This window comes from Hippopotamus amphibius, chromosome 9, assembly GCF_030028045.1.
Source record: "Hippopotamus amphibius kiboko isolate mHipAmp2 chromosome 9, mHipAmp2.hap2, whole genome shotgun sequence".
In the NCBI taxonomy this organism is placed as follows: Eukaryota; Metazoa; Chordata; class Mammalia; order Artiodactyla; family Hippopotamidae; genus Hippopotamus; species Hippopotamus amphibius.
In genome coordinates this window covers 28,333,622-28,348,814 of record NC_080194.1, presented here as the reverse complement: position 1 = coordinate 28,348,814, position 15,193 = coordinate 28,333,622, and the positions used below count along the sequence as shown (strand labels likewise).

Genomic DNA, 15,193 nt, shown 5'->3' with positions numbered 1-15,193 from the left:
GAGACATACCATCTCCTCTATGTTGGATTCTTTATTTTGAAACATACAGACTTGAGGATGGAATACAGAATCAGAACTAAGGAAAACAACAACAACAATAACAAACCCTAGTTGAAACCTCCTAGTAAAGATAGCTGGACAAAATGCCAAATTAGGTACAGGTACTTCTTCAGGGAACAAATCAATATTTTAAAAGCAGTGACTACTATCCAGAACACTAAATGTGATTACAAAATGAAGCAAAGATCTAAGTTAAAATCTGGCTTTCATCAGTGAGGTGAAATAAGTTATGACTTTATGTAAACGATTTTTTTTTTAATATAAGAAGGAATAACACTAAACTCAAGGAAAGGACTAACATAATTCAGAATATACTGCCCCAACTAGGCTGAATCATAGATCCCAGTGGTTAGAAAATGTCTACGGCAACCAAGAGAAATCCAGAGACTGTGGTGAATACATATAACTCTGGGATCAGTATTCCCGAGGATTAACCACCAGATAACCAGTTGCTTATTCTAAGGCTTTCTAGAAGTCACGCACCTATGTTCCTATTCAAAAATGGAGACCACTTCCCTTACCTATGTCAAAAGCTGTTAGTTGAATTAACCGTCAAGTTTCTAAAGGATTGACAGAAAACAGAATTCTTTCCCAGGCCATTGTAATTATGATCTACATATTGTGTTACCCTGGAAAGAAAGGAAGGGAAGGGAAGGGAAGGGAAGGGAAGGGAAGGGAAGGGAAGGGAAGGGAAGGGAAGGGAAGGGAAGGGAAGGGAAGGGAAGGGAAGGGAAGGGAAGGGAAGGGAAGGGAAGGGAAGGGAAGGGAAGGGAAGGGAAGGGAAGGGAAGGGAAGGGAAGGGAAGGGAAGGGAAGGGAAGGGAAGGGAAGGGAAGGGAAGGGAAGGGAAGGGAAGGGAAGGGAAGGGAAGGGAAGGGAAGGGAAGGGAAGGGAAGGGAAGGGAAGGGAAGGGAAGGGAAGGGAAGGGAAGGGAAGGGAAGGGAAGGGAAGGGAAGGGAAGGGAAGGGAAGGGAAGGGAAGGGAAGGGAAGGGAAGGGAAGGGAAGGGAATTTCTAAAGTGTGTTACAATTATTCAAGAACAAGTTTTTCTTTCTTTCTGGACTATAAGCTTCTTGAAGACAGACAATTACTTATTAATCTTTATATTCCCCTCAGTACCTAGCAGAAATGCAGTTAATATCTGTTAAAGACCAAATTATTACTAACCTTTTTCTAGGTCATAATATTATTCTCATAATTGGCCCAGACAGTCCTAACAAGCAAATAAACATAAGCTTCTACCCATGATACTATTAGATGGTAAAATACAAAGCAGTAAGTAGTTTTGTGGCAATAGAACTAGCATGTGTATGCTACCTTGGAAACCATTAGGTTTCCACCAGGTTGTGTTAGGCAAACGGCAGAAAGAAAAAAAGATAAGGTTTATTCTGCTTACACATCACATCAGAAAAGAATACTTAGACTACCACCAAGTCGATATTTTCTACATACACTTATACAATTGTATACAACACGCTTGAATAACAGCCCTATTGGTGCTGTTTATAAGAGAAGGGTGCATTTTCAGTATTTTAAATTCCATTTTCAAGGAGGAAAGTATCTAAGTATAATCAGACGAGAGTAATAAAATACACTGACCTGGATCTGTTGCTGCAGGAGATTAATTTTGTGCTGCTGTTGCAGAAGTTGCTGCTGTTGTCTTGCAATCTATCAGAAATAAAGTTTCATTAAGTTAAAGTGAAATGCTTACAGCTTTGCCATTACCTCAGGTACCTCTCCTGGTATTACTAGGATGCTTTACTGTACTTCTACATGAAAGAGTTCCTATAAAATGAGAGAGGCAGAATCAGAAAGCTGGAGAAAAGGACATATTTCAAACAGGTGCCATCACTCTGCTTACCCCTAAATCTTTACCTGTACATGAAAACTACCCCCTTGTATTGCTTTTGTGAGCAGTTCATCTATATCTGCACTGGTCATCTGGAAAGAATGGGAATTTCAAAATCTGATCCTTGGAGAATAAAGTCAGGAAAATTCTGGCTACATTTTTCAAAGGAGCTTAATTTGGATTTAAAAAGTAAACTCTATAAGGAGAAATAGGAAAGAACTTGCTATTACTTATAATATGGCCTACTTTGGTGAAACCTTTTCTACTGTAAAGATTTTTCAGAACTGATAACAGAAATATTGCCAAGGGAGTACCAAGAAAACTTAGCAAAAGGCAAAAAATCTTTTTTTCCTGTTGATATAATGTGTAATGTACAAAGCATTTTTTAAAACAAACAAAATTTAATATTTATTCACATCCTTTTGAGGGTAATGTGTTAGTTTTACAGTACAGGATCCACATACAAGTTTTGTATTCCCTTGCTTCACCCAACAATCAAATTCAACATCTTAACACGTCATCTAGTCTATAAAAAGAAACATTAACCACCTAATGTAAGCTCTATTGAAGACTGAATCTGCCCCTCAGGAGAGTAAAGAACTTCTTTAGGATAATGATGTTTACTATAAAACATGAGTTAGGTGTCAGGCTACTTATTACCTCAAAATCTGAGCTGCTGGAGCTTGAAACCCATGGGGATGCCCCTTAGAACACACTGCCAACCTAGGAAGCCAGAGAAAAAAATGGCCAGAAAGCACTTAGAAGGACTTGGTTTAGTGGTGCCCTATGGGCAGGAGTTATGTTCTTCCTATTCCTTCTATTTCCAAAATATTCTAGAATGGACCATGTTGAGAGTGGAAATGAGTGTGAATTGGCCCTCAGCTGTATACTTCCTGAGTCCTTTTGATATTTTAGCCGAGAGTAGAGGGAAACACCAAATCACATTCCTTTCAGCAGAAGATGACAAATAGCAGTCTGCCCCCAAATGTGGCTTAATGGTTTATGGTGATGACTGGTTCATATTAGAAGTCATGATAAAGCTGCCCCAAACATAGGCTACCGTTTGAGAAACGGGACCACTCCCCCCCACAGCCTTGTAAGCAAACTGGAAACAGTATTTAAACCATTTGGAAAGGCCCACTCTGTTCAGCACCATTCAAATCAGAAATGGACAACTCACTCTGCAATTCTAGGTGTGCATGCTGGCTCTCTGCATATTTATTTCCCCTTAGCAATCCAGTGAAACACCACTAGACATCCGATATTGATGGTCCCTCCTAAGTGATAAAGTGCTGTGTAGAAATGCATCCAGAACACCACAGTGCAATTACTATCATCCACTCTAGACGTGTGGCTTTGACACAGTGAAGTATGGTACATAAGCGCCATGTGGCTCAAATTCTGAATTTTATTTGCCCATCGGTTGAGCTACATGCTCGCTTCATTGAGCATGACAACCTAGTTTTAAGTGTCATTTAATTTTCATTTTGAAATATAATTACAAAGTGTTCACTGTAAGATATCACTCGTCTGCAAATGTGTCAAGATTAATTTGTGCTAGCTTATTCACAAGTGTCAATAGTTAATTACTGTGTCATCTCTGGATGGCTAAATGACATTCTAACTTCTGATTTTTTACAGTGTTTCTTTATGTTATTTTCCATTAGGGGCTGAGTCCATATTCCTACATGTGGGCAAATATTCAAGCATATAAAATACCAGACGTCACAACTCATTAAAATCAACAGAGCATATATTGCTCTATATACCCCTATAAAATACATTTAACTGAAAAGATAATTCCAGTAATAATGTCAGATTCCTAAAAACTGCACATTAATTTGGGTCCGTCTGATCTAAAGCATCAGGGACTACTCTATAGGATCATTGTTATTAGATTAATGTACTCTTATGAGACAGGAAAAACATTTGGGAAAGTGATTTATTTTTTAAAAGATACACACTTAAACTTTGCTGTTTTTCTTCTTTCTCGCTTCTAAATCAATGAAGTCAAATTCTTCCAGGACCCATGTGTTAATTTGTTTTTAATGATTTGCCTATGCTATAAATAGAGTGACCATATAATTTATCATCCTAACCTGGGCAACTTTTGCAAGTGGAAGAGGGGAGTATTAATAATTACTCTGGAAAACAGACATTAACCAGAGCTATTCTGGAAAAACTGAGACATAAGGTCACCCTAGCTTGAACCAGTAAGCTAAAAGATTCTCAAAGTTTTTCTAGACCATGATCCTCTTTTTCTGGATGAGAGAAGAGTAAGGGCCAGAGAGAAGCGATTTATTCATGGTTAAGCCAAATTGGGAATATAGGTGATGCCTACATGAATAAGAATCCCTGAGTAATTACATCCAAATGTTCTGGAACAATGTTATCATTTCATTTATGTCCAGGTGCTATGATGCCTTTCTTTGTCCTCCACATATCCCCTCAGTATTCTCAACGACCCCGGATTTCCAGAAGGCTTCTTTCTTTCCTTCTTTTTTTTTTAGGAAGGCTTATGACAAATAAACCAATCAATGTGATTACTTGCTGAGCTTGGCATATTCCACATCTCCAGTTCATCAGCTCCTTTTGCAGGGCTCACCTGTTCTTGCTGTTGGCGAGCAAGGTCCATTTGCTGCCGTTGTTTCTCAATTTGTGAGGCTGCCAGTTTTTTCTGTTCATCATGCGCTGCCAGGAGCTGCTCCCGTAAACTGATCAGCTGGGTAATCATGGTAGAGAGCTGCCGTTCTTTTTCTGCCAGGCTCTCAGGTGTACCTAAAATGGAAGCAAAAAGATATCTCACAAGTTTGAGAAAATTCTGAATGAATTCGGGAAGCGACTGGGTGGGCACATTTAGAAAGGGACTACCCTAAGACACTTAAATATCTGGGACAATAACTGGAGGTCACTGTGAGTACAGGAACGCTATGGAGTAGCAATGGAATGACCATGAGGGTTAGTCATCGCCCCTGCCAAGGAAAAAGGACTGTGGCCAATAAAATTCTCACACACTCTTCCCTCTTGCTCTTTAAAACAAAGCAAAACAGAACAACCTACTCCATTCTCTCCCTTTCGCCTCACTCCCCCTCCCTCCCCACCCAAATCTATCTGATCAAGCTAAGAATCTCATGCTATTTAGTACCAAAGATTAGAAACTATAGGTTGTATTAATATTCTATCATCAACCTCTACCCTCAATGACTGACAGAGGATCTAAGACATAGTGGGTGCTTAATAAATGTTATTTAAGGAATTTTCTGATCGCTGCCCTCATAAAATTTTTCTATTGTGCAAAGTTCTGTCTCTGGAGCTCAGAAGTCAGGGGTCACTCTTGGCCATGGGATGAGTGCGACAAAAAGAAAGAAAAAACTGTCTTGCCTCGGGCAAGAAAGAGTTGAAACTGATTTTTTTTTTTCCTGTGAGGGGATCAAGCTAAAGTTCCCAAGTTCATCCTTAAAGGCAACAGTGTTGCTTGGGGGACTCCCTCACCCCTGTGTCATTGGTCATTCTTCAAAGGGAAAAAACACATTCGAGGTTGAAAGGGTTATGATGTCGCTGCACACTTACAGTATGCACTAATGGTGCTGAACAGTCTATTTAGGGGCAAATTGCACAGCTCTCCTAAGTAAAGGGTACAGAATCCTTTTGTGAATCTAAATTAGAGCATTTTACTGTAGCATAAGATAAGAATTTCAACCCACTGTATTTGGGCACACAGGTTTCATTATGAAGAAATGATCTATGCTTTGAAAGCTTTTCAGAAAGATGCCACCAGCTGTCAAAAGAGATAAAGATTGCCGATTTGTGTGTGTGTGGAAGAGGAGACTTCCAATCTCTTTTTGAAACACCTCCACCCCACCCCACCCACATTCCTGCTAAGAAAGCACCAGGAAAATCTGAGAAACTGAACATACTTTAATTTAGGAATGGACCTATTTTTTGAGTGGGCCCATGGGAAAAGGGAGCCTTCAGAGGATGCCAGCTAGCACTTACTCGTATATGAGTCCCACAAGGTAAGAGTGATATCAGCAGAGAAGCTTCAGTATTTAGAATTACCTTGGTATTCTCAATGCCAATTCAAGTCCTTAAAAATAAATAAGTAAATACATAAATAAACAAACTGTCTCTATCCCATAACCCCTAAAGGTTTACTGAGCTGAAAGGTGGCCTAAAATCAAAATTAAAAGAAAAATGAGATAGTGAAATGTTGTTAGAAAATGTACTCCACTGATAAGGAAACAAATACTGTAACAAGGATAGTGACCAACTGTTCTTTCTAGCTATTGAAGGTGATTTTTTTAAATGAGTTTTTATTTCAGCAATATGAATTTCAGCTTGGTGAAAGAAAGAACTGCTTGATCCAGAAATATTAAAATACAAAATCAGATTCCTCGAGGGGATCATAAAATCTCTTCCAAAGCACAACAAGCTCAACTAATATAAATGTTAATGATATATAGGAAAGAGAAGATATAAAACAAGTATGAAATTTACTTACTCATTTCATTAAATTTTAATTAAAAAAATATTTCCTGAACCTCAGGTACTATATCAAGAACTAAGGGTACGGATACCATAGCAAGGAAAAGCAGAGGGAGTTCCCTACTGTCACCTTAATCAAGTAATCACACATATAAATGTAAACTACAACTAAATTAGAACTATAAACAGGACAGTTATTTGGGGGAAGTCTGGGAGGCCCAAGTGTAGGGAAGTTATGCCTGAAAAAGTAACACGTTAACAGGAAGATGAAGAGTTAACTAGGCAAAGAGTTGGAGAGTGGTTAAGGAGCTTTTCAGTAGGAGAAAACAACATAGGCAAAGGCCTTGTGAGGCGGCAGGTGGTGATGGAGAGTGTCAGTGTGTTCCAGAAATTGAAAGAAGGTAGTAAAACTTAAACAAGAAAAACAAAGGACAGTAGCGTATCAAATGAGACTAGAAAGGTAGGGAAAGTTCACACCATTCAGCTCCTGATAGACCACACTGGATGAACTTCATGTTTATTCTAAGAAAATTTCAAAATCACTAAAGTACTTTAAACAAGAGATGATGTGGGTGCTCTGGCTATAGTGTGGAGAATAGTTTGGAAAGTTATGAGAATAGATAAATGGGATATATGCACACTTTATTACATACACTTTTTGGCAACATTCTGATCTACGTGTAATTATCCTGTTATGTATATGAGGTGAGTTAATGAAGACTTACTGGATAAGGGGAAAGTTACTGTACCATAATTCTTCGTTAATAGAGAAGAGCACTCATAGGAAATTTTGGGCAAGGACCAATACAAGAGTCGAATCTGGTATTTAGATTCTCCAGTAAAGACTGGAAAATTTTCTCTTCTCTCTCTCCCAGGTTAAACTATGTCCTTCCAAAAATCTTCAATATATTCCCCTTTCCCCTCTGCATAGGAAACAGAGAAGCTGAGGATAACACATAAATGGCATCTTAGCCTCTTCTGTTCAAGGTGAAGCCAACAGGTTGGCTTCTAATAAATGCACTGGTGCTTCTAATACTAATAGACGTATATCTGAATTTATAGAATAACACCATTTAACTGAATCTTTTTAGAAATTGGCATGACACTCAAGTTGTTTAATTGTAAAAATTCAGACATCTAAATGTTTTTCATTGACTTGAAGGATACGTGTTTAAGAAGAAAACAAGCCAGAGATTAGTATATTTAAATTGAAAAGTTGGGTGTTGTTATAGTTTCCTTAAATTTGAGAAGCACATATACATATTTTGAATAGACGAGAATGGCACGACAAAAGCAGTGGGAATGAAATGTAGTATAACAAACCTAAAATTGCCCCGAAATGGGAAATAAACATATGGATATATATGTACACACACACACACACACACACACACGCCTACACATTTAGAGAATGTAAACTGTTGTATGGTGTAAATTGATTTCTAGTTTATTTGATCCCCAAGGGACTACATAAATATATATGGGACTGTATATACGTGTGTGTGTAGTCATTTTTCTCTTCTATACCCACTGTATTTGTTCACATATGGTGGTTTTAACCCAGGTATTTAAAACCCATGGTGCTGGATTTTTGTTTTAATTAACAGCAAATACATATGCAGCTATAATGAAAATGACATCAAGTCTAAATCACGCTGACCAACCAACTTGCGAACACAAGTTATTTCATCTCAAAAATACCAGTTTAATTGAAAGTGAAACTTTGCCATAGCAAAGGAGCTACAACTGCTAGAGGTGTTGAAAAAGTAGACAATTTATGGGACATACTGGGGCAACCTAAATACATATTAAGGAAGGCAAACGACCGTATAGAATGCTCTTACGAGGTAGCCTAACTCTATGTAGAAAATTTTGTCTTAAATTACATTTTGAGGTTTGATAAAATCAACTTAAAAAAAAAAGTAGATCAGATCCTGAGGATCTGCCCAAGCCAGAAGAGCTCATCAGCAGCTGCCTACATCATCCGTTTCACATTCTTCAGCCTATCTTAAAATGATTCTCTAAAAAGCATTGCCAGAAAGGTCTCTCCTCCACAAAAACAGAAGCAGTTTCATAAACCGAAAACAGGGAACCAGCAAGAAAAGCTTCCATACACAGCTTCTCTAGAAGGAAGGACGCCTGCTTTTATCCAATATCACACAGTGTGCACCTGACACTCTCTGCTATAAACTGTATCTAGTCTCCAACTCCAAAGACAGTACAGTAGGGTTGTTTTTTTCTTTTTTTTTTTTTTTTTCCATGGGGTCGTCTTTATCCCCAAACCACATCTGTCTTGAGTTTCTCTCAGATTAGTCAGGTGGATCAGTGCTCCCCAGGGCCTGCTCCAGCTGAAGTATTTTAATTTGACTAAACACCTGATTTATTTTATCTCTCCGATGAGAAAGGCAGTTTGTCTTAATAGAGCCTGTCAGCCCACAGCCCCATTCACAGCAATTTACAGGCAGCCAGGGACGCTGGAAGAGAAGAGTGCCGTGATTCTGTATTTTATCCTCCTCCAGAAAGCACCTAAAAGCAGCTATTCACTGCTACTGCATGTGGCATTTTAGAACTGAATTAGCTTTTTATTCAAGTAACTACACTTGTTGTGAATAGCTTATCTGTAAAATTGCTACATTCACTACTGATTTTATTAACCTTTGGCTCTATCACAAAATGGTCTTCAGTTAGGAAAGACCTTTAAAATTGACACATTTTTTTTCTTAGGAGCCTTTATTCCAGTGACTTCAGATTTACTGAGTTTGATCCACTGAATTCTTTACCAGTTGTACTTAAAATTTTGAGTCTCAATAGGAAGTCAATAGTGCGTAAATAAGGAAACACTTTTCAAAATGTAAATACAGCAGCAATTTCCCTCATCAAAAGTTTTCAAATACCATCTTTCACCATAACAGTTTCAAAATCAGCCCTCTAGCCTTTCTTGGGGTCATAATCTGAAGAACTTGAAAAAAATTAACTAAAATAGACTAAATTTTACAAACTATAACTACCTGTCCCTAGTCCCAAAGCCAACAGAGAAAATTCAAAATAGATGAGTATAAATAGATGAGGTAAAATAATAAGACAATTAGGATAAATCCCTTCTTGATAGAGAATGAAAAATTAAAATTAAAAATCAAGTTTAAAATTTATTTAAATCTTTTTCTTTACATCAGCTCATAAAAGTTAGCACCACAATCTGCTAGTTAATTTTGCCCATGTGAAATATACATAATTACAATCAGTGGTGCTAGAAATAAGACTGGGCATTGGGAAGTCCCTAAAGACTCCACATCTGGACAAGGGAGGCACCTTGCGGAGCACTTTACTAGATTTGCCTCACCTCTTTTACAATATTCCCATACCTACGACTTTTACAATATAAAAATCTTAAACAGTTCACTCTCTGAATAGCTGTCCTCTGAAAGTGGATCACTGCGATGTGGTGATGACTAAGTTTTTCTAATGAGAAAATCCAGAAACAAGCGCAGCAGTGGAAAGAGAGACAGAGAAAATTAGAAATGGGGGTGGAGGGGGAAGAAAAAGAAAGAGAGAAGGTGGGAGGGGAGAAACAAAGAGAGAAGTAGAGAGAGAGGGAAAGAGAATGAGCAAGGACAGCTAAATTAAGTTTTGCGAATTTCCCTGCGTGTTTTTTATTTCTTCATATTTATGAAATGAAGGGCAATAGTGTTAAAATACAATGTTTACCAAGCCAAATAAAACTAATATTAACAAATGGCATTATCTAGAAGTGTGTCCTAGCAAATTTAAAATAAGACTTCTCTGTAACTGTTCTCCTTTATTGGATCACTTACTACTTTAATAAAGTTAATAGGACTTAACAATGAAACTACAAGAAGCCTGGGTATAAACAGTGTATTTGGAACGGATGGGGAGGCGTGGCGATAACACTGGAGTGGAATTCCGATAGAGATATACCTTTCCACATCAGTCCTGGAAAGGATTAAAGAACTTACCAATAATTCCAAGCAGCATCAATCAAGGAACTCAGCCAACAGTCCAGAAAGATTTTAAATTAAGTTGAAAAGAAAAGCTCCTAAGAGTCAATTCCCTGGTGAGTTCTAATTTTTTTTAATGGACATTGTTTGAGAAGAAAGACAAAAATACAATGCTAGTCATAAAAGAAAGCTGCATTTGATCTTTTCTGTCCACAGGTAACCTGGTTAAACTGCTGTGTCTCATACCGCAGCCTCCTCACACATCAGATGGGCTGTGATGTCTCCACTTCACAAGCTCAGTCCATCATTTAGCACTGGCCTTTTTTGATATAGCCTTCTTTTAAATGTCACAAAATAGGACAGCAAAAAGTCAACAAAAATAAATAGGGTAAGCTGAAGAAATTAACAATCGATCAGAAGGTCCCCTAATAAAAGTTACTTTGTGGTGACTGCCTGAGAAAGGAACCCCTGTCCCAGTATACTAGCAGCTAATTTGAGTTCTGAATCCAACAGCAGTTTTAAAAGCTTTCCACTCTAAAGGGCCCCAGTGCATCATAAAGATAAAGGATTTCAGTACAAAACCACCACAAAGACCTCTATTATCTTACCAGTCTTTGGTTACAACAGCTGAACCAATATGACTAAATTCTGAATGACTTTTTTCAAAAGAGCAAAATACTGGAATTTCTTTGTTTTCTCATCAGTCAGCTATTGTCATTGCTCCCATATGCTACTATCCACTCCTTAGTAAATAAAAAGTTTAATAAATGCAGCAATTGTGCTCTTAGGAATCACTTAGGGACCACTACACAGGAAGTGTGGCTCATGAATTGAGGTACAGGCTGTTTTTTTTTTTTTTTTCACCCAATGTATGAGAATTTCCTTCTTAAAATGTAAACAACTCTCACTTAAAATGTAATTAAAATCTTATTGCTCACAAACAAGAGAAGAATACCCAGGAACTCCCTAAATTAAGTTCAATTCTCCTGTCTATTCCAGGCACACTCACCTCTCCTTCAGCTTCCCCTCTTTATAGCTGCAAAAGGAAGTCTATTCCTGGATCAACTGAGGTCTATTCATGTTGCAGATCCCAAAAGAGCAAAAACAATCCAAGGAATTTTGCCATCTAGGCTCCTAACCTCACAGCTGGGTCTTTAGCCCACTGTACTTTATTAGCTCATCCTTTTGGGATCCAGAAATGAAGGTATCCTGAAATATCTCTCCTTCAGTATAAGACAGGCTGTCTTCATATTATTGTTCTCTATGGATAATAATTGGTCAATGGCTACATCTCCACAATTCACACATAAAAAGAGTAATTTCTCGTCTTTCAGAAACATGAAATTCTTTGGTCCTTTGGGGGGGAAATTATTTTCTTCAATATTGCCACCGAATATTATAGGATTGGCTCTTTCTCCAGAAGCTCCATCAGAGTTAGAAGATAGGAAAGTAAGGAATAAGAAAAATAGACTTTATTTAACAAGGTGTTATCCTAAAAGATTTTATGTGGTATCTAATTTGATCATCATCCTAAATGTTGCATTATTTTCATTTCACAAATGAAAAACTACTAAAAGTAAAGAAACTTGACCAAGTCAGAGCATTTGGTTGGATTTGAATTCAGGTCTTCTGATTTCTAATCCAAGGAAGTCTGGAGCTTAAGGGAAAGCTAGCTATCTTCCCTTGCCTCAGACTTAAAATACATTGTAGGGAATTTCTAAAAATTAGGAGTAATGCTCTAAGGGACCTAGAATTTTAATGCCACATAAGGCTTAAAAATATACAACTTCTTAGTAAGGGTTTGTTTACAAAATAAGAACTTTAAAAGATAGGCTAGGCAATTAGACAACCAAAGAGGTGAATAAATTGAATTTTGATACCTTACAGATGTAAAAACAGATCTTGATATTACGTGATATACCTGGAGTTACTCAGGAAATTAGCACCTAACCTGGCAGTCAAGATCCTCTATTACGAGTGAAGTGAGTCAGAAAGGGAAAAACAAATATCATATATTAACACATATATGTGGACTATAGAAAAATGGTACAAATCAACCCGTTTGCAAGGCAGAAATAGAGACACAGATGTAGAGAACAAACATATGGACACCAAGTGGGGAAAGTGGGGAGGGTTGGGGGGGAATGAATTGGGAGATTGCGATACCAAATTGTACACTCTAAATATATGCAGTTTATTGTCTGTTAAAAAAAAAAAAAAGATCCTCTGTTACGTTTATTCGCCAAATCTCTTTCTCCCCAGTCTCCTCAACGAGCATATGGCCTCCTGATTCCGAGCAAATACAAAGATTATGCAGATCATCACATTCCCAAGTAGTCTAGATACAATATTTACAACCCCCATGAAAGGCTGAAAATTATACCCAAATATCTGACACATCAAGTGCACTGCTGTCATGGGGTGCAGTATGCCTGCAGGCCAAGATAGTAAGGTGCTAGCCAAGAGGAAGTTGCCTGGAGAAATCTAGAAAGTGTCCCTAGCAAGGTCAGAGGAAACTCTCAGACACACTAAGGCTTTAGATAGTTGCCTGTACAAACACACCATATAGCTTGCCCATTTCTAGGTTGTATTTATGACTTGCCTAGTGTAAACTAGGGGAATCCCTGCCCTGGCCCAATATGCCTTATTGTATAATAATAATAGTTTAAACTTGCATAGCAATTGCTTTATGCTAGGAAGAGCCTGATATGTGTTAATTCATTTATTCTTCATAATAATCCTATGTAGTAAGTCATATTGTTTTCTGCATTTTAAAGATGAGGAAACTGAGGCAAAAAAAAAGGTCAAGGAATCTGCCCAAGTGCTAAGCTATTAAATCATACATCTAAGATTCCAAATCAGGCAGTTTGGCCATAGTTTCTATCCCCTTAACCATGATGATAAATGGAAAATGGGACTCCTAAATGATCTACCTTCTCAAAACTACTTCACCCAGCAGCTGAAATTCTCATAATCTGTTTTGGGTTTTTTGGTTTTTTGTTTTTTTTTAAATACAATGTTTCCTGGGGTCTTTAGTAAAATGAAAACTTACCTAGGGAAGTATCTAGGATACCCTTTGTTCTTTAAGATAGCTCAACAGGCTAACACAAAGCCCTACTGACCTTTCAGTCTAAGTTACAAATGTCTACCATTGTTGGTAGTCATCTTTCATTACTAATTTAATCTCTCACTCTCATACCCATTCTCTTTCTCTCCCTCTTATTTCCTCCAAATTCTAAACTCCTGGTGCTGAAACAACTCCCCTCCCCCAAAACCCACTCCCCACCCCCAACCCCATCACCTGGATTTCTACGTGTAACTCCACCAGACCTAGTACCTGGATCTGGACTCTCAAATTATGGAATTTTGGTGTTTTTCAAAGGCTGATTTGGTTGGTCCTCTCACTCTTAGTGCCCTTTTTGGCTCCTCTAAGAATCCCTTATTCCAGGTCTGGCATAATGAAATGCATCTCTGACACAAATTACCTAATCAGCAATCTACATAGTCCAGTCCAGATCACCAGTTTTTTCTGTATTCTTTGTAGGTATCGGGACATCAAAGTGGGCCTGGATATTGCCAGTGCTAATAAGACTTTGATGGGAAGGTGTGCTAAAATTTTTAAATTAAAACAAAACTGAACTAGGGGAGATTGTTTATTTGTGTTTTTACGCAATAATAGATAGCTCACAGTTTCCCAAATTACAATACTGAGTATCTGATCAGATAACAGGCCAGTAATACAGATTCCACCCATCATAAACTCAGATTATGAGTCTGTAGCGGGAAAATGGAAATGGAAATTTCATATTGATTCTAAAATTGCTGTTTCTTTGTTCTGTCATAGTTGAATATAGCTGGATAAATAGCATGTACTTTTCACTCTCAATTTTGACTTTAACAATGATTTATGGGTACAATAGGTGCTATCATCATCGTATTATGAAGACATATTATGTTCAGAAAGCTTTTTTGAAGGTTCTCTAATGTTTCCCATGTAGACTTGACAATATTCAAGGCATAAATATTAACGAATGCCAAAGAAAGAAAGACAGTTAAAGCCTGTGTCCAGAAATGAGCCAGGGTCTCCCATCACAGGATGATTCTGAACATGCTGAAGTGGAACATGAACAAAATAATTAAAAAAAAAAATTTATAAGACTTTTAAAAATTAAATTAAAAGTCAATGTATGTTTGTTAGGCCTATAAACAAAATTAGTTCAGTCACAAATTGGATGACCTAGTCTCATACTGGGACATTCTCTTTCAAATGCATAGAAAAGCATGATTCAAGGTTTTAAAAGTTATGATCACTTTATTCAATAATTACATGTTACAAATGGAATTTAAAAAGAAGTTTATAAAAATCACTTTCTAACATAATTTTTAAATGTTCACAGTTTTATAATTGTCAAATGAATAAAAATAAAGATTTTCAATTTTTTTTTAACTTTAAGGCAAAAGCTGTATACGTGATCCAGCGGTAGGAAGGGGAAAATATATTAATATTTGAGCCTCATAGGAAATAGAATGCCACAATCAATGTGGTAGTACTAAAAAATAACCTCAGGAGTGTTGAACATGACCTTCTGAAGAAGCAAATGTCTAAGAAGGCAACCAAAAGACAATTGCAATAATTGCATTTAGGGGTGATACCTAAAAAGATCTTTTCTTGTAAAAGATGATTATAACATCAGTGGTCCCAGAATAATTGCAGTGGCAGCAGGCTCTGCAAACACATAGATCTCAAATGACATCCTCCCTCCTGGACTCTCTTGGCTCCCCACACAGGTTTAAAGGCTCTGCTGAAAATTAGATAAGAGTCTTAGTGCTACACATAATTCTAT

General features: G+C 37.4%; 1 protein-coding gene across 19 annotated transcripts in view; it reads right to left on the bottom strand.

Moving 5' to 3' along the window:
- Nucleotides 1-15,193, bottom strand: part of SOX6 (SRY-box transcription factor 6) — a 636,025-nt gene that overhangs the window by 194,669 nt on the left and 426,163 nt on the right. For all 19 annotated transcript variants that reach the window (XM_057748518.1, XM_057748517.1, XM_057748515.1 and 16 more), the window contains 2 exons: nt 4,514-4,686; nt 1,659-1,727 (listed from right to left, as the gene is read on the bottom strand). In XM_057748518.1, coding sequence (XP_057604501.1) covers nt 1,659-1,727; nt 4,514-4,686 — 242 coding nt within the window. The remainder of the gene's footprint in view (nt 1-1,658; nt 1,728-4,513; nt 4,687-15,193) is intronic.